This window comes from Salvelinus namaycush, chromosome 12 (genome assembly GCF_016432855.1).
Source record: "Salvelinus namaycush isolate Seneca chromosome 12, SaNama_1.0, whole genome shotgun sequence".
Taxonomy (NCBI): Eukaryota; Metazoa; Chordata; class Actinopteri; order Salmoniformes; family Salmonidae; genus Salvelinus; species Salvelinus namaycush.
The window spans coordinates 37,250,937-37,269,091 of NC_052318.1; the positions used below are offsets into that span (position 1 = coordinate 37,250,937).

The 18,155-nt window shown below is 46.5% G+C and overlaps 2 protein-coding genes across 2 annotated transcripts in view; one reads left to right on the forward strand and one right to left on the reverse strand.

Moving 5' to 3' along the window:
- Positions 1-18,155, reverse strand: part of LOC120057192 (neurofibromin) — an 83,766-nt gene that overhangs the window by 26,063 nt on the left and 39,548 nt on the right. The window lies entirely within an intron of this gene.
- On the forward strand, positions 7,696-9,708 carry LOC120057193. The gene is made up of 2 exons (XM_039005676.1): positions 7,696-7,796; positions 8,298-9,708. Exons 1-2 carry the CDS (start codon positions 7,720-7,722, stop codon positions 9,070-9,072), a joined length of 852 nt encoding a protein of 283 aa, XP_038861604.1. The 5' UTR covers positions 7,696-7,719; the 3' UTR covers positions 9,073-9,708.

The window sequence follows — 18,155 nt, forward strand, 5'->3', positions numbered from 1 at the left end:
TGCTAATATATGCATATTATTATTAGTATTGTATAGAAAACACTCTGACGTTTCTAAAACTGTTTGAATGATGTCTGTGAGTATAACAGAACTTATATGGCAGGCAAAAACCTGACAAAAATTCCAACCAGGAAGTGGGAAATCTGAGGTTTGTAGGTTTTCAAGTCTTTGCCTATCCAAGATAGTGTAAATTTGGTCCGATTGCACTTCCTAAGGCTTCCACTGATGTCAACAGTCTTTAGTACCTTGTTTCAGGCTTCTACTGTGAAGGGGGAACGAATAAGAGCTGTTTGAACCAGATGTCTGGCAGAATGCCATGAGCTAAGTCTCGCGCGCGGCCGTGAGAGCGAGCTCTGTTCCTTTTCATTTCTAAAGACAAAGGAATTGTCCGGTTGAAACATTATTGAAGATTTATGATAAACACATCCTAAAGATTGATTCTATACATCGTTTGACATGTTTCTACGAACTGTAATAACTTTTTTGACTTTCCGTCTAGACTTAGTGCTCGCGCGTTGTGCATTTGGATTACTGAACTAAACGCGCGAACGAAAAGGAGGTATTTGGACATAAATGGACTTTATCGAACAAAACTAACATTTATTGTGGAACTGGGATTCCCGGGAGTGCATTCCGATGAAGATCAAAGGTAAGTGAATATTTATAATGCTATTTCTGACTTTTGTTGACTCCACAACATGGCGGGTATCTGTATGGTGGCTGAGCTCTGTACTCAGATTATCGCATGGTGTGCTTTTGCCATAAAACTTTTTTGAAATCTGACACAGCGGTTCCATTAAGGAGAAGTATATCTTTAATTCTATGCATAATACTTGTATCTTTTATCAACGTTTATGATGAGTATTCCTGTAAATTGATGTGGCTCTCTGCAAAATCACCGGATATTTTGGAGGCAAAACATTACTGAATATAACGCGCCAATGTAAACTAAGATTTTTGGATATAAATATGAACTTTATCGAACAAAACATACATGTATTGTGTAACATGAAGTCCTATGAGTGCCATCTGATGAAGATCAAAGGTTAGTGATTCATTTTATCTCTATTTCTGCTTTTTGTGACTCCTCTCTTTGGCTGGAAAATGGCTGTGTTTTTCTGTGACTAGGCGCTGACCTAACATAATCAGATAGTGTGCTTTCGTCGTAAAGCCTTTTTGAAATCGGACACTGTGGTGGGATTAACAACAAGTTTATCTTTAAAATTGTGTATAATATTTGTATGTTTGAGTTATTTTAATTATGAGATTTCTGTTGTTTGAATTTGGCGCCCTGCACTTTCACTGGCTGTTGTCAAATCGATCCCGTTAACGGGATTTCAGCCGTAAGAAGTTTTAATGAGAGAATCACTGACATGTCAGCTGGTCATTTTGTGGCAGGGCTGAAATGCAGTGGAAATATTTTGGGGGGATTCAGTTCATTTGCATGGCAAAGAGGGACTTTGCAATTAATTGCAATTCATCTGATAACTCTTCATAACATTCTGGAGTATATGCAAATTGCCATCATACTAAGTGAGGCAGCAGACTTTGTGAAAATTAATATTTGTGTCATTCTCAATTTTGGCCACGACTGTACATATCCCTGCCATCCAGGACATCTATATCAGGTGGTGTGAAAGGAAGGCCTGGAAATCGTTAAAGACTCCAGCCACCCAAGCCATAGACTGTTCTCTCTGCTTCCAGTCAGCAAGTGGTACCGACACCAACATGCTCCTGAACAGCTTCTATCACCAAGCCATAAGACTGCTAAATAGCTAACAAAATGGCTACACAGACTGAGTTAACCCTTGTATTTTATTTTTGCACCATCTCTATGCACACTCATAGGACTCCACACACACATTTCCCTGCACATTGTAAACAATGTATGGTATTGGAACTGACCCTGTATTTTGCTTCTTACTTTCTTGTGTTCTTATTTCGTGTGTATTTTTGTTCTCCCTTGTGTTATTTGTAGTGCTACATTGATGTTGATTACTGCATTGTTGGGTTTGGAGCTTGAGAGAAAGGCATTTCACTGTACTTGAGCACGTGACAAACTTGGAACTTGAGTCTGCAAAGACAGAAATTAGAAACAGATAGGAGGAATGACTGATGTACAGTAAAATACAGCTTTCAATTAAATATTTGGTTAATAACAGAATTAATAAATAATTAAATTAATCTGACCATGCAAGACATTCATTTGTTGAATAACGCTTACCTACAGTAGCATTAGTATGTGATAATGGCACCGGAAGGATGACTGCCGTTTTATGGGCTCTTAACCAACAATGATATATATAATAATTTTTCTTTAATGAGTTGGACGAGAGGGAGTTACTCCAGACACCCGAACAGGCCCTCCGCGTCATTCGCAGGATATTTTTTTATTTTTAGATATCGCGGAAGGAGATCGGTGTGCCTTGTAAGGATCCGGCGATGAGTGGCTAAACTCCCCCCCCCCCCCCAAATCGGTACTATTGGCCAACGTACAATCGCTGGATAATAAAGTGGACGAACACGTATATCCTACCAACGGGACATTAAAAAACGAACATCTTATGTTTCACCAAGTCGTGGCTGAACGACTACATGAATAACATACAGCTGGTGGGTTACACACTGTATCGGACGGTCAGAACAGCAGCCTATGGTAAGACAAGGGGTGGCGGTCTATGTATATTTGTAAACAACAGCTGGTGCACGATATCTAAGGACGTCTCGAGGTTTTGATCGCATGAGGTAGAGTATCTCATGATAATCTGCAGACCACACTATCTACCAAGAGAGTTTCCATCTATATTCTTTGTAGCTGTCTATTTACCACCACAAACCGATACTGGCACCAAGACTGCACTCAATGAGTTGTATACAGCCATAAACAAACAGGAAAATGCTCATCCATAGGCGGCGCTCAAAGTGTCCGGGGACTTTAATTAAAAGGAAACTTAAATCCGTTTTACCTCATTTCTACCAGCATGTTAAATGTGCAACCAGAGGGGAAAAAACTTTATACCACCTTTACTCCACACAGAGCAGTACAAAGCTCTCCCTCGCCCTCCATCCTCCTCGGTCAATAAAAAAAAGTGGTCAGATGAAGCAGATGCTAAGCTACAGGACTGTTTTGCTAGCACAAACTGGAATAGGTTCTGGGATTCTTCCAATGCCATTGAGGAGTACACAACATCAGTCACTAGCTTTATCAATAAGTGCATCGATGACGTCGTCCCCAAAGTGACTGTACGTACATATGCCAACCAGAAGCCATGGATTACAGGCAACATCCACACTGAGATATAGGGCAGAGCTGCCGCTTTCAAGGAGCGGGACTCTAACCCGGAAGCTTATAAGAAACCCCGCTATGCCCTCCGACGAACCAGCCAACAGGCAAAGCACCAGTACAGGACTAAGATCGAATCGTACCACACCGGCTCCGATGCTCGTCGAGTGTGGCAGGGCTTGTAACACGTGACACGAGCCTACCAGATGTGCTCAATTACTTCTATGCTCGCTTCGAGGCAAGTAACGCTGAAACATGCATGAGAGCATCAGACTGTGTGATCACGCTCTCCGTAGCCGACGCGAGTAAGACCTTCAAATAGGTCAACATTCACAAGGCCGCAGGACCAGACGGACTACCAGGACGTGTACCCCGAGCATGCGCTGACCAACTTGCAAGTGTCTTCACTGACATGTTCAACCTCTCCCTATCTGAGTCTGTAATACCAACACCAAGGTAACCTGCCTAAATGACTACCAACTCGTAGCACTCACGTCTGTAGCCATGAAGTGCTTTGAAAGGCTGGTCATGGCTCACATCAACACCATTATCACAGAATCCCTAGACCCACTCCAATTTGCATACCGCCCCAACGGATCATGCCATCTCTATTGCACTCCACACTGACCTTTCCCACCTGGACAAAAGGAACACCTATATGAGAACGCTATTCATTGACTACAGCTCAGCATTCAACACCATAGTGCCCTCAAAGCTCATCACTAAGCTAAGGACCCTGGTACTAAACACCTCCCTCTGTAACTGGATCCTGGATTTCCTGACAGGCCGCCCCCAGGTGGTAAGGATAGGTAACAACACATCCGCCACGCTGATCCACAACACAGGGGCCACTCAGGGGTGCATGCTCAGTCCCCTCCTGTACTCCCTGTTCACCCAAGACTGCGTGGCCAGGCACGACTCCAACACCATCATTCAGTTTGTAGACAACACAACAGTGGTAGGCCTGATCACCGACAATGACGAGACAGCCTTTAGGGAGGTCAGAGACCTGACCGTGTGGAGCCAGGACAACAACCTCTCCCTCAACGTGATCAAGACAAAGGAGATGAATGTGGACTACAGGAAAAAGAGGACCAAACACACCCCCATTCACATCAACAGGGCTGTAGCAAAGCAGGTTGAGAGTTAAGTTCCTTGTTGTCCACATCACAAACAAACATCCAAGCACACCAAGACAGTCGTGAAGAGGGCACGACAAAACCTATTCCATCTCAGGAGACTGAAAATATTTGGAATGAGTCCTCATATCCTCAAAAGGTTCTACAGCTGCACCATCGAGAACATCTTGACTGGTATGGCAACTACTCGGCCTCCAACCGCAAGGCACTACAAAGGGTAGTGCGTACCTCCCAGTACATCACAGGGGCCAAGCTTCCTGCCATCCAGGACTTCTATACCAGGCGGTGTCAGAGGAAGGCCCTAAAGATTGTCAAAGGCTCCAGCCACCCTAGTCATTAACGGTTCTGCACAGCAAGCAGCACCGGAGGGCCAAGTCTAGGTCCAAGAGGCTTCTAAAAAACAGCTTCTACCCCCAAGCCATAAGACTCCTGAACATCTAATCAAATGGCTACCCAGACTATTTGCATTGCCCCCACCTCTTTTACAGTGCTGCTACTCTGTTTATTATCTATGCATAGTCACTTTAATAACTCTACCTACATGTACAGTTGAAGTCAAAAGTTCACATACACCTTAGCCAAATACATTTAAACTCAGTTTTTCACAATTCCTGACATTTAATCCTTGTAAATGTTATTTTTCTTAGGTCAGTTAGGATCACCACTTTCTTTTAAGAATGTGAAATGTCAGAATAATAGTAGAGAGAATTATTTATTTCAGCTTTTATTTATTTCATCACATTCCCAGTGAGTCAGAAGTTTACATACACTCAAAATGGTATTTGGTAGCATTGCCTTTAAATTGTTTAACTAGAGTCAAACGTTTCGGGTAGCCTTCCACAAGCTTCCCACAATAAATTGGGTGAATTTTGGCCAATTTCCTCCTGACAGAGCTGGTGTCACGGAGTCAGGTTTGTAGGCCTCCTTCCTCGCACACACATTTTCAGTTCTGCCCACAAATTGTCTATAGGATTGAGGTCAAGGCTTTGTGATGGCCACTCTAAAACCTTGACTTTGTTGTCCTTAAGCCATTTTGGCACAACTTTTGAAGTATGCTTGGGGTTATTGTCCATTTGGAAAACCCATTTGTGACCAAGCTTTAACTTCCTGAATGATGTCTTGAGATGTTGCTTCAATATATCCACATAATTTTCCTGCCTTGTGATGCTGATTTAGTTTGTGAAGGGCACCAGTCCCTCCTGCAGCAAAGCACCCCCACAACATGATGCTGCCACCCCCGTGCTTCACGGTTGAGATGGTGTTCTTTGGCTTGCAAGCCTCCCCCTTTTTCCTCCAAACATAACGATGGTCATTATGGCTAAACAGTTCTATTTTTATTTCATCAGACCAGAGGACATTTCTCCAAAAAGTTACATTTTTGTCCCCATGTGCAGTTGCAAACCGTAGTCTGGCTTTTTTTTTAATGGCGGTTTTGGAGCAGTGGCTTCTTCCTTGCTGAGCAGCCTTTCAGGTTATGTCGATATAGGACTCGTTTTACTGTGGATATAGATACTTTTGTACCCGTTTCCTCCAGCATCTTCACAAGGTCCTTTTCTGTTGTTCTGGGATTGATTTGCACTTTTCGCACCAAAGTACTTTCATCTCTAGGAGACAGAACGCGTCTCCTTCCTGAGCGGTATGACGGCTGCGTGGTCCCATGGTGTTTATACTTGCGTACTACTGTTTGAACAGATGAACGTGGTATCTTCAGGTGTTTGGAAATGGCTCCCAAGGATGAACCAGACTTGTGGATGCCTAGAATGTCTTGGCTGATTTCTTTTGATTTTCCCATGATGTCAAGCAAAGAGGCACTGAGTTTGAAGTTAGGCCTTGAAATACATCCACAGGTACACCTCCAATTGACTCAAATTATGTCAATTAGCCTATCAAAAGCTTCTGAAGCCATGACATCATTCCCTGGAATTTTCCAAGCTGTTTAAAGGCACAGTCAATTTAGTGTATGTAAACTTCTGACCCACTGGAATTGTGATAGTGAATTATAAGTGAAATAATCTGTCTGTAAACAATTGTTGGAAAAATGACTTGTGTCATGCAAAGTAGATGTCCTAACCGACTTGCGGAGAGGTTGAAAAGCGAGTTTTAATGACTCCAACATAAGTGTATGTAAACTTCCGACTGTACATATTACCTCAATTACCTCGACTAACTGGTTGTTCCACTGGATATCATAAGGTGAATGCACCAATTTGTAAGTCGCTCTGGATAAGAGCGTCTGCTAAATGACTTAAATGTAAAATGTAAATGTAACTGGTGCCCCCGCACATTGTACCAGTACCCCCTGTATATAGCCTTGCTATTGTTATTTTACTGCTGCTCTTTGTTACTTTTATTTATTTTCTTTTTAGGTATTTTTCTTAAAATTGCATTGTTGGTTTATGGGCTTGTAAGTAAGCATTTCACTGTAAGGTCTACACGTTGTATTTGGCGCATGTGACAAATACAATTTGATTAGTAATTATAACAAACACTTCTCGTCTCCAAGACAACACAGCATGTTTCCACTCCTCTCAACAGCCCACCTGTTGTAGGGTGTTAACCATAGTGCTTTCTCTCTGGCTTCTGTGTGACCAAGCTAATCATCACACACACACAAACTGATATACAGGTAACTTCCAAAATAAAGGAAACACTAACATAAAGCATCTTAATAGGGCATTGGGCCAGAACAGCTTCAATGCACCTTGGTAAAGTTGGCATAGATTCTACAAGTGTCTGGAACTCTATTGGAGGGATGCGACGCCATTCTTCCACGAGAAATTCCATCATTTGGTGTTTTGTAGATGGTGGTGGAAAACACTGTCTCAGTCACGGCTCCAGAATCTCCCATAAGTGTTCAATAGGGTTGAGATCTGGTGACTGAGACAGCCATGCCATATGGTTTACATCATTTTCATGCTCATCAAACCATTCAGTGACCACTCGTGCCCTGTGGATGGGGACATAGCCATGGTAGCCAAAATAATGGGAAAGATAATGGTCTGCCCAGCATTTTTATACATGACCCTAAGCATGATGGGGGTGTTAATTGCTTAATTAAATCAGGAAGGACACCTGTGTAGATTCAAGTGCTTTCAATATACTTTGTATCCTTCGTTTACTCAAGTGTTTCCGTTATTTTGGAAGTTACAGTTAGCTTCAAATAAAGCAGCAAAGGAGAAGTAAGAGCGGTACAGGAAACATATCATTACTGTGCGAGCGTGACGAAGGCTTGAATGCTTCTCACACCCCTTTTTTCCCCCCCAGACATTTCTCTTCTATAAAATTGCTCACAGATACATGTGTTTTAAAAAAAATCTTGCCTGGCTTCTCCTGTGTTACGAAGTACCACAAACAAACTTGTCAACTCCGTCAAGGTAAGTGATATTAACATATTTAAGAACAGAAAAAAGTTTGGAAATAGTCTTTTTTAAATTTTTTATACAAAATTGTATAGTCTATTATTTTGAGAACCTAACTATAAGGAAATTCAATAGTGAGATTTTGTTCATCATACCCAGAATGTATAGGTTACGGTCTATATTGACCAGAATCGCTTGAGCTACATTTTCTGGGAGATAGAAATTGTATAATATCAGTAAAAAAAAATAAAATGTGCTGGCCTAAACTGGAAGTGAACATTGATCGTCAATGATCTAAAATATATTCTGAATGATAATGGTTCAGATGAATCAAGACGTGAAATCTCAGATGAGAGCATTGATCTCCGACTGCTGATTGAATCAGACAGTATGGAAACTGACTCACATGAAATCACAATAGGAACTGTTACAAAGAAAATAAGCACAAATTGAGATCCTATTATACTTTGAGAGTCACCAGTCAACCTCACTCTTTTTCTCACTCTTTCCCGATAGAAATATGAATGGCTCCCAGGTCTGCCTCTTGCTGTACAGTGTAGTACTAATGGGATATGGGGCTAACCCTGACACAACCATGGGACCATCTGTAACTACAGGTTTAACCACAGCAACAAATCAAACCTCAACAACACACTCCACTAGGGCAACATCTGTAACCAACATCCCAGCAACCACCAACACACCATCCAGAGCCTACACTAAGGCCAATCCCAATCCCTGTGCCGACTGTCTGTTTAAAGAGATGGATGCCACCATCCTGCTGATAGTGACGGGTTGCCTGGTGGTCCTGTGTACCATCCTGCTGGTCTCCACCGTGGTGCTGTTATACCAGGTGTTCCACCTGAAACACCAGCTATGTAGCAGAACCATCAGCAGCCACCCCACCCGCAGCAACGTAGACCTGGTGAGTGGTTCTGGGCACTGGGGCACTGGGCAGAAGACCAAGGAGAGGCCTGGCTCTGAGCCCAGTGAGACCAGCCTGATGATGCCAGAGCTCAGACAGACGCAGGAGGGGGAGAGGGGCAAGGAAGAGGAGCCAGAGAAGGAAGTCAAGGAGCAAGGGAAACATGAGACGGCGAAAGCCACGCCCAAGAAGAAAGAGGAGGCGGCAGCCACAGCTAACGTCACGTCAGGAAGTGCTGAAAATGGAGCGTCGACCCCCAGCCAGGAGAGCCCAGTCACCAACAACCAGCCTGCAGAGCCCTCTGACCCCGCAGCCACAACAGCCTCTCCTTCCTCCCAGGCCTTCAGTGATGTGGTGGTGGGGTGAGTGGCGCACTCATGGTGACCTTCTCAGACCGCATACTGATTGGTACAGCACAGTTTTATACACCAGCTTCTATTGACATGCCCTAAAGAGACCATCTGCTTTCGCACTGACAGGTGTTTGTGTAGACAAATAGAGTGATTTTTCAATACCACAGTAGCTTTATACACCATGTTTGCATTCTCATTCAAAACTTATGAAATAATTACTGTTATGATAATGTAATACACATTCATGTACAAGAAGAAGTTGACTATAATGTGAATGTTTGATATTTGTATTAATTTGTATTTTTGAAAAACAAAAATAAATATTTGTTCAAATGTAGAGCATTCCTCAGTGTCACTGATCAGAGGACTCGTATTTTGTCTAGTGGATATATCACAGCTTGCTTGTTGTCACATTTCATCTCCCATTTCCCTCACTTCTTTTTTAGACATTCTAAATGCAATAGAAATGCTGTTAATATTACAAAAGCAGAAACAACCACCACCACCAGCACTGAACTGCAGTATCAGGTCAAGTAAAGAGACTGCATTAAGAGGATTTTAAGCAACAAAGCTCTTCCAGAAACACTCTCACAATGTATTACTACAATTCAACATCACTTTCTTGGTCTTTTCTCTACAGTAAAGAAGAATTCACATGTTTCTACTCTAGCTCCATCTATCCTTTGTATACAACAATAAAGCATTACGACACCTTGTCAAGTGCTTCCTGAGTGCTTCTCTGCTACAGAGAGTGTGTCTGAGAGACAGCTAAATGTGTGTGAGTGTGTGTGAGAGAGTGTGCAAGACCATCCATTACAGAGCGTGTGAGGCTGGGCATTAGTAAGCAGAGTGAGTCCGTCTCTCTGCTGGGCAGTACCACTGGGATCTCAAAGAATGCCCTGTTTTCACTGACCAGAGAGGGAAAAAAACAACGAAGCAGCACAAAACCCCATTCTAAACTTCCACACCGCCACGGATCCCTTCTTTGTGTTCCCAGCGTCTTTCCGAGATATTTATTCAGCTACTTATGGCTGACAACATGATGAATGCGTGGATGTATTGCATGCCAAGTCTAAAATGGGTTGTCCGTGATGACATAATACTGACACTAACATCAATCCAGATGCAAAGGTTTTCCATTACAGCAATATTTGTAGGGGGGGCCTTCAAATTGGGTACATAACTATTATAGTAAATATGAAAAACATTGCTGTGCCATAACAAAATCAATTCACTTCCATGGTGCAGTGAGTCAGTGGAATTATATTGGTAGTGCTAGTTTAATACAGAGAAATGGAAAGAGGAAGGTGTGGGGAGAGAGAGAGACAGGAAGAGATTTATTTGAATGAGTGAAAGGATAGTGATTATGAAACATTGGCGTCAGCAGTCCCCAGCTCCTCAGTCATCAATAGCTATGAGCCACTCTGCATCCCTCTACTCTACTCCCCTCCCACTTTCCCCCTCCCCAAGACACACACTCTTCCCTGCACAGAGCCGGCAGTGGCTGCTCAAGCAGTAGGAGCTTACACTGTTTAATGCTCCCTGCATCACTGAACCTAAAGGATAGAAGAAGAGACAGATCCTCCTAACAGTCCATCCTCCAGAGAAGAAAGAGGGATGAAGGACAAAACCAGGGGACAAAACAGCCTCAAAAGGTAAGAAGGGAAAAGGAAGAGAGCGTTAAAAACAGTGAATGAGCGAAAACCGGTCAAACACAGGAAAATCCCTCATCAGCATTGCAGCAGCCACTCCAGTGTTTCAGGAGACAAAGGCAGGAGATCAGCCTGGGCTGGGGACCACAGAGGAGAGGAGAGACTGGAATGCAAAGATGAGGAAAAGGTGAGTGTCTCTACTCTCACACACCGATGGAATCAAATAGAAAAATCAAGAAAGTAGCAATGCACACACACACACAACCTTACATACATGACCGTGGTGCTACAGTAACAATATCTGCACTGCTCACAATACATCATGATTGTGGGACTCACAATACATCATTGCTGTGGGACTGGCCGGTGTCTCAGTCCTCTCCATAGTAATTTATAATACCCATCTAGTCAGCCTGTTCTAGTAGGAACAACTCCCTGCTCAATAGCTGACACTCACTAACTGGGCTATATATTGAACAGGCTAATTAACATCAGTGAAATCGGACAGCAGGGAATTCCCACCTCAAGCGAACTACAACCATCTTCTAAAAGGTATCCCCTACAGACTAATAACCCAAGCCAATCAGAACATCCTCTTCAAAACAATCTACAAGCCATTGTAGTCAAAGCATGACACTGCCCACTAGTCTGTTGCTAGGGAGGATGGGGGAACTCCCTAAATAAATAGGTCCCGGACTGTAGCCGTTGAAGACAAACGTTTAAACCCTACTCACATACTGTGTTGCATGCATGAGCATGCTGGAGAAGGTATATCTGCAGCACTGTGACTGAGTGCATCTCTACACACACTGCCTGATTACTATACCTGCATAATTATAGAGGTCACAGTCATACATGTTCAGGTGTGGTGGTACAGTGCATGCACTGCCTCCATGTGCCAGATATTAGGGTGCCTCCATGGGAGAGAGAGGTGCAGAGCAGAGTGGGAGAGAGAGAGAGATGCAGAGCAGAGTGGGAGAGAGAGAGAGGTGCAGAGCAGAGTGGGAGAGAGAGAGAGGTGCAGAGCAGAGTGGGAGAGAGAGAGAGGTGCAGAGCAGAGTGGGAGAGAGAGAGAGGTGCAGAGCAGAGGGAGAGAGAGAGAGAGGTGCAGAGCAGAGGGAGAGAGAGAGAGAGAGGTGCAGAGCAGAGTGAGAGAGAGAGAGAGAGGTGCAGAGCAGAGTGGGAGAGAGAGAGAGGTGCAGAGCAGAGTGGGAGAGAGAGAGAGGTGCAGAGCAGAGTGGGAGAGAGAGAGAGGTGCAGAGCAGAGTGGGAGAGAGAGAGAGGTGCAGAGCAGAGTGGGAGAGAGAGAGAGGTGCAGAGCAGAGTGGGAGAGAGAGAGAGGTGCAGAGCAGAGTGGGAGAGAGAGAGAGGTGCAGAGCAGAGTGGGAGAGAGAGAGAGGTGCAGAGCAGAGTGGGAGAGAGAGAGAGGTGCAGAACAGAATGGGAGAGAGAGGGGCAGAACAGAATGGGAGAGAGAGATGCAGAGCAGAATGGGAGAGAGAGAGGTGCAGAGCAGAATGGGAGAGAGAGAGGTGCAGAGCAGAATGGGAGAGAGAGAGGTGCAGAGCAGAATGGGAGAGAGAGAGGTGCAGAGCAGAATGGGAGAGAGAGAGGTGCAGAGCAGAATGGGAGAGAGAGAGGTGCAGAGCAGAATGGGAGAGAGAGAGGTGCAGAGCAGAATGGGAGAGAGAGAGGTGCAGAGCAGAATGGGAGAGAGAGAGGTGCAGAGCAGAATGGGAGAGAGAGAGGTGCAGAGCAGAATGGGAGAGAGAGAGGTGCAGAGCAGAATGGGAGAGAGAGAGGTGCAGAGCAGAATGGGAGAGAGAGAGGTGCAGAGCAGAATGGGAGAGAGAGAGGTGCAGAGCAGAATGGGAGAGAGAGAGGTGCAGAGCAGAATGGGAGAGAGAGATGTGCAGAGCAGAATGGGAGAGAGAGATGTGCAGAGCAGAATGGGAGAGAGAGATGTGCAGAGCAGAATGGGAGAGAGAGAGGTGCAGAGCAGAATGGGAGAGAGAGAGGTGCAGAGCAGAATGGGAGAGAGAGAGGTGCAGAGCAGAATGGGAGAGAGAGAGGTGCAGAGCAGAATGGGAGAGAGAGATGTGCAGAGCAGAATGGGAGAGAGAGATGTGCAGAGCAGAATGGGAGAGAGAGAGGTGCAGAGCAGAATGGGAGAGAGAGAGGTGCAGAGCAGAGTTGGAGAGAGAGGTGCAGAGCAGAGTTGGAGAGAGAGGTGCAGAGCAGAGTGGGAGAGAGAGGTGCAGAGCAGAGTGGGAGAGAGAGGTGCAGAGCAGAGTGGGAGAGAGAGGTGCAGAGCAGAGTGGGAGAGAGAGGTGCAGAGCAGAGTGGGAGAGAGAGGTGCAGAGCAGAGTGGGAGAGCGAGGTGCAGAGCAGAGTGGGAGAGAGAGGTGCAGAACAGAATGGGAGAGAGAGGGGCAGAGCAGAATGGGAGAGAGAGATGCAGAGCAGAATGGGAGAGAGAGATGCAGAGCAGAATGGGAGAGAGAGGGGCAGAGCAGAATGGGAGAGAGAGATGCAGAGCAGAGTGGGAGAGAGAGGTGCAGAGCAGAATGGGAGAGAGAGGGGCAGAGCAGAATGGGAGAGAGAGGGGCAGAGCAGAATGGGAGAGAGAGGGGCAGAGCAGAATGGAAGAGAGAGGGGCAGAGCAGAATGGGAGAGAGAGGGGCAGAGCAGAATGGGAGAGAATGAGATCTGAACTGTGGTCTCTAGTCTGTTCAGCAGCCTCTACTCCACTACTGCAGTCTGCCTCATTCATTCACACTGCTAGTTCTTGGTCTACTACCTACGTGGACTATAGGGTTTTACTACTAGATGCTGCTGATATGTAGCCTAGCTAATAAAGTGGGTTTGCCATCATGTTTCTAACCCATTCCTCCTGTGTTTCAAGGCGTGTGCTACTGATGCCCCCCAGTGGCCCTCCCCACTGTGTGGCCGTGCTATGGCTGTTGATGCTGCTGTGTCTCCAGGCCCTGGCTGTCTGCCCCCCCATGTGTACCTGTAACCGCAGCCACAGAGAGGTGGACTGTTCCTGGAGGGGCCTGAGGACACTGCCCCTGGGCCTGCAGCACAACCTGCACTCCCTCAACCTGTCTCACAACCGCATCCATGACCTGGACGGCCAGCTGAGTACCTTCGCCCACCTCCGAACCCTGGACCTGTCCCACAACAGGCTGGTCCGCCTGCCCACCGACCTGCCAAAGGCACTGTGGGAGCTCCACGCTGCAGCCAACCACATCCACCTACTGGACAAGAATGACACGGCCTACCAGTGGAACCTGCGGGTCCTAGACCTGTCCAACAATAAGCTGGAGCGGGCCGTGTTCATCAACAACACCCTGACCAGCCTACGCCTGCTCAACTTCAGCCACAACCACTTCTGGACCGTGCCCACCAACATGCCCGCCAGCTTGGAGACCGTAGACCTGTCCCACAACTCCCTGGTGCAGATCCTGCCTGGCACGCTGAACCGGATGTCCAGGCTGACCACCTTCTACCTGCACTCCAACCGCTTCTCCTCTGTGGGCCCTGAGGCCTTCAGCCAGCTGGGCAGCCTGAGCCTCCTCTCCCTGGGGGACAACCCCTGGGCCTGTGAGCACCAGACCAACATCACCCACCTGCTGGCCTGGCTCCAGCACACTTTCACCCGTGTGCTTGGCTGCCCCTGCCACACTCACCCCGTCTGTGGAGAGCCCCACCCGGCCAGGACTGGTGGGTGGCACTTTGCCTCCTACACTCAGCCTCCCCTGGCTGCTGGTACTCAGGAGGAGCTGAGCCACCCTCCTCCCCCAGAGGCCCTCACCAGGTGGCCTTGGTACCTGTCCGAGTCTGCCCTGCTCAACACCCAGCTCCACACCAGGAGAGGCCCAGGACGCCCCAGTGGACCAGAGAACAACAACCTCTTCACAGACCACTACCCGTTCACCTCAACCCCTCTGGCCATTTCCACCCTGCCCACTGACAGGTCCCACACCGACAGCAGCACATCAAACACAGACGACACCTACATAACAGACACAACCTTTACTACTGACAGCATCTACACCACAGATACAGCCTTCACCACTAACAACCCCTCTACCATCACAAGGAGAACGGCCACCCTCCGCACCAGGAGTGTCAAGAGAGCCAACCAGGGTGGCTCCCCGGACCACAACACCAGCCCAGCCCCCAGGTCTACACTCCCACTAGTACTGAACCTGTGGCTCCTCCTGACTCTCACCCTGTACGTTCTCTGAAAGTTAAATTAAAATGTCTGGAGTTAATGTCCTTGTCAGTCTATTGGACAACTGCACAAACATACACGAATGAGTGTCATTAAACCAACATTCTGTTTTCTTACCATTCTGAATACTGTGTCAGACACTTACTATCTCTCAAATGCACTCTTCTGCATGACTAATCAATAACATATGACATGCACAGGTAGCATCGATGTACATTTTACACTACCAGTCTACCACTGTACACATCATTATTGGGATGTTGAAAAAATATGCTTTAGTGTTCACTATCTGCATAACTCTGTTTTCATCGTTAACTTTGAATAGTTCCTTAATGGCCCTTACTTCACCTCCGAGATGTATTTGCCTGTTTCTTGACTATTAAACAGAGTTATTTCCAAACATTCTATAGGCTATGACCTTGACTCAGCAGCAGGTGGCACCATACTGTACCTTTGTTTCTATTGGCACCACAGTGTGTATGTGTGTGTGTGTGTGTGTGTGTGTGTGTGTGTGTGTGTGTGTGTGTGTGAATGTCTATGGGCTGTAGATGAGTGGATCTCAGGTAGAGACAGCATTGTGAACTTCAATTGGTAAGGCTCAACAAAAATACTGGCCATACCCCTGAGGTTCGCTGCCAATGGTCAACTATAATGATGTCATTAGCCAGGTACAATAAAATCCCTCATCCCAAACTGTTGGCTCTCCTACAATCGTCACCACTGCAGGTGAGAGGGTTTACTTTGTTCACAAACCACTGCAGGTGAGAGGGTTCACTTTGTTCACAAACCACTGCAGGTGAGAGGGTTCACTTTGTTCACAAACCACTGCAGGTGTGAGGGTTCACTTTGTTCACAAATCACTGCAGGTGAGGGTTCACTTTGTTCACAAATCACTGCAGGTGAGAGGGTTCACTTTGTTCACAAATCACTGCAGGTGAGAGGGTTCACTTTGTTCACAAACCACTGCAGGTGAGAGGGTTTACTTTGTTCACAAACCACTGCAGGTGAGAGGGTTTACTATGTTCACAAACCACTGCAAGTGAGAGGGTTTACTTTGTTCACAAACCACTGCAGGTGAGAGGGTTTACTTTGTTCACAAACCACTGCAGGTGAGAGGGTTTACGCTGCTCATAAACCACTGCAGGTGAGAGGGTTTACTATGTTCACAAACCACTGCAAGTGAGAGGGTTTACTTTGTTCACAAACCACTGCAGGTGAGAGGGTTTACTTTGTTCACAAACCACTGCAGGTGAGAGGGTTTACGCTGCTCACAAACCACTGCAGGTGAGAGGGTTTACGCTGCTCACAAACCACTGCAGGTGAGAGGGTTTACGCTGCTCACAAACCACTGCAGGTGAGAGGGTTTACGCTGCTCACAAACCACTGCAGGTGAGAGGGTTTACGCTGCTCATAAACCACTGCAGGTGAGAGGGTTTACGCTGCTCATAAACCACTGCAGGTGAGAGGGTTTACGCTGCTCATAAACCACTGCAGGTGAGAGGGTTTACGCTGCTCACAAACCACTGCAGGTGAGAGGGTTTACGCTGCTCACAAACCACTGCAGGTGAGAGGGTTTACGCTGCTCATAAACCACTGCAGGTGAGAGGGTTTACGCTGCTCACAAACCACTGCAGGTGAGAGGGTTTACGCTGCTCATAAACCACTGCAGGTGAGAGGGTTTACGCTGCTCACAAACCACTGCAGGTGAGAGGGTTTACTATGTTCACAAACCACTGCAGGTGAGAGGGTTTACTTTGTTCACAAACCACTGCAGGTGAGAGGGTTTACGCTGCTCACAAACCACTGCAGGTGAGAGGGTTTACTATGTTCACAAACCACTGCAGGTGAGAGGGTTTACTTTGTTCACAAACCACTGCAGGTGAGAGGGTTTACTATGTTCACAAACCACTGCAGGTGAGAGGGTTTACTTTGTTCACAAACCACTGCAGGTGAGAGGGTTTACTATGTTCACAAACCACTGCAGGTGAGAGGGTTTACTTTGTTCACAAACCACTGCAGGTGAGAGGGTTTACTATGTTCACAAACCACTGCAGGTGAGAGGGTTTACTTTGTTCACAAACCACTGCAGGTGAGAGGGTTTACGCTGCTCATAAACCACTGCAGGTGAGAGGGTTTACTTTGTTCACAAACCACTGCAGGTGAGAGGGTTTACGCTGCTCATAAACCACTGCAGGTGAGAGGGTTTACTATGTTCACAAACCACTGCAGGTGAGAGGGTTTACTATGTTCACAAACCACTGCAGGTGAGAGGGTTTACTATGTTCACAAACCACTGCAAGTGAGAGGGTTTACTTTGTTCACAAACCACTGCAGGTGAGAGGGTTTACTTTGTTCACAAACCACTGCAGGTGAGAGGGTTTACTTTGTTCACAAACCACTGCAAGTGAGAGGGTTTACTTTGTTCACAAACCACTGCAGGTGAGAGGGTTTACTTTGTTCACAAACCACTGCAGGTGAGAGGGTTTACGCTGCTCACAAACCACTGCAGGTGAGAGGGTTTACGCTGCTCACAAACCACTGCAGGTGAGAGGGTTTACGCTGCTCACAAACCACTGCAGGTGAGAGGGTTTACGCTGCTCACAAACCACTGCAGGTGAGAGGGTTTACGCTGCTCACAAACCACTGCAGGTGAGAGGGTTTACGCTGCTCATAAACCACTGCAGGTGAGAGGGTTTACGCTGCTCATAAACCACTGCAGGTGAGAGGGTTTACGCTGCTCATAAACCACTGCAGGTGAGAGGGTTTACGCTGCTCATAAACCACTGCAGGTGAGAGGGTTTACGCTGCTCACAAACCACTGCAGGTGAGAGGGTTTACGCTGCTCACAAACCACTGCAGGTGAGAGGGTTTACGCTGCTCATAAACCACTGCAGGTGAGAGGGTTTACGCTGCTCACAAACCACTGCAGGTGAGAGGGTTTACGCTGCTCATAAACCACTGCAGGTGAGAGGGTTTACGCTGCTCACAAACCACTGCAGGTGAGAGGGTTTACTATGTTCACAAACCACTGCAGGTGAGAGGGTTTACTTTGTTCACAAACCACTGCAGGTGAGAGGGTTTACGCTGCTCACAAACCACTGCAGGTGAGAGGGTTTACTATGTTCACAAACCACTGCAGGTGAGAGGGTTTACTTTGTTCACAAACCACTGCAGGTGAGAGGGTTTACTATGTTCACAAACCAC

Coding starts and splice junctions, on each gene's coding strand:
- LOC120057193 (XM_039005676.1), top strand. CDS start 7,720: ATGTGTTTTAAAAAAAATCTTGCCTGGCTTCTCCTGTGTTACGAAGTA. Junction 7,797..8,297: donor AACTTGTCAACTCCGTCAAG/GTAAGTGATATT, acceptor CTTTCCCGATAG/AAATATGAATGGCTCCCAGG.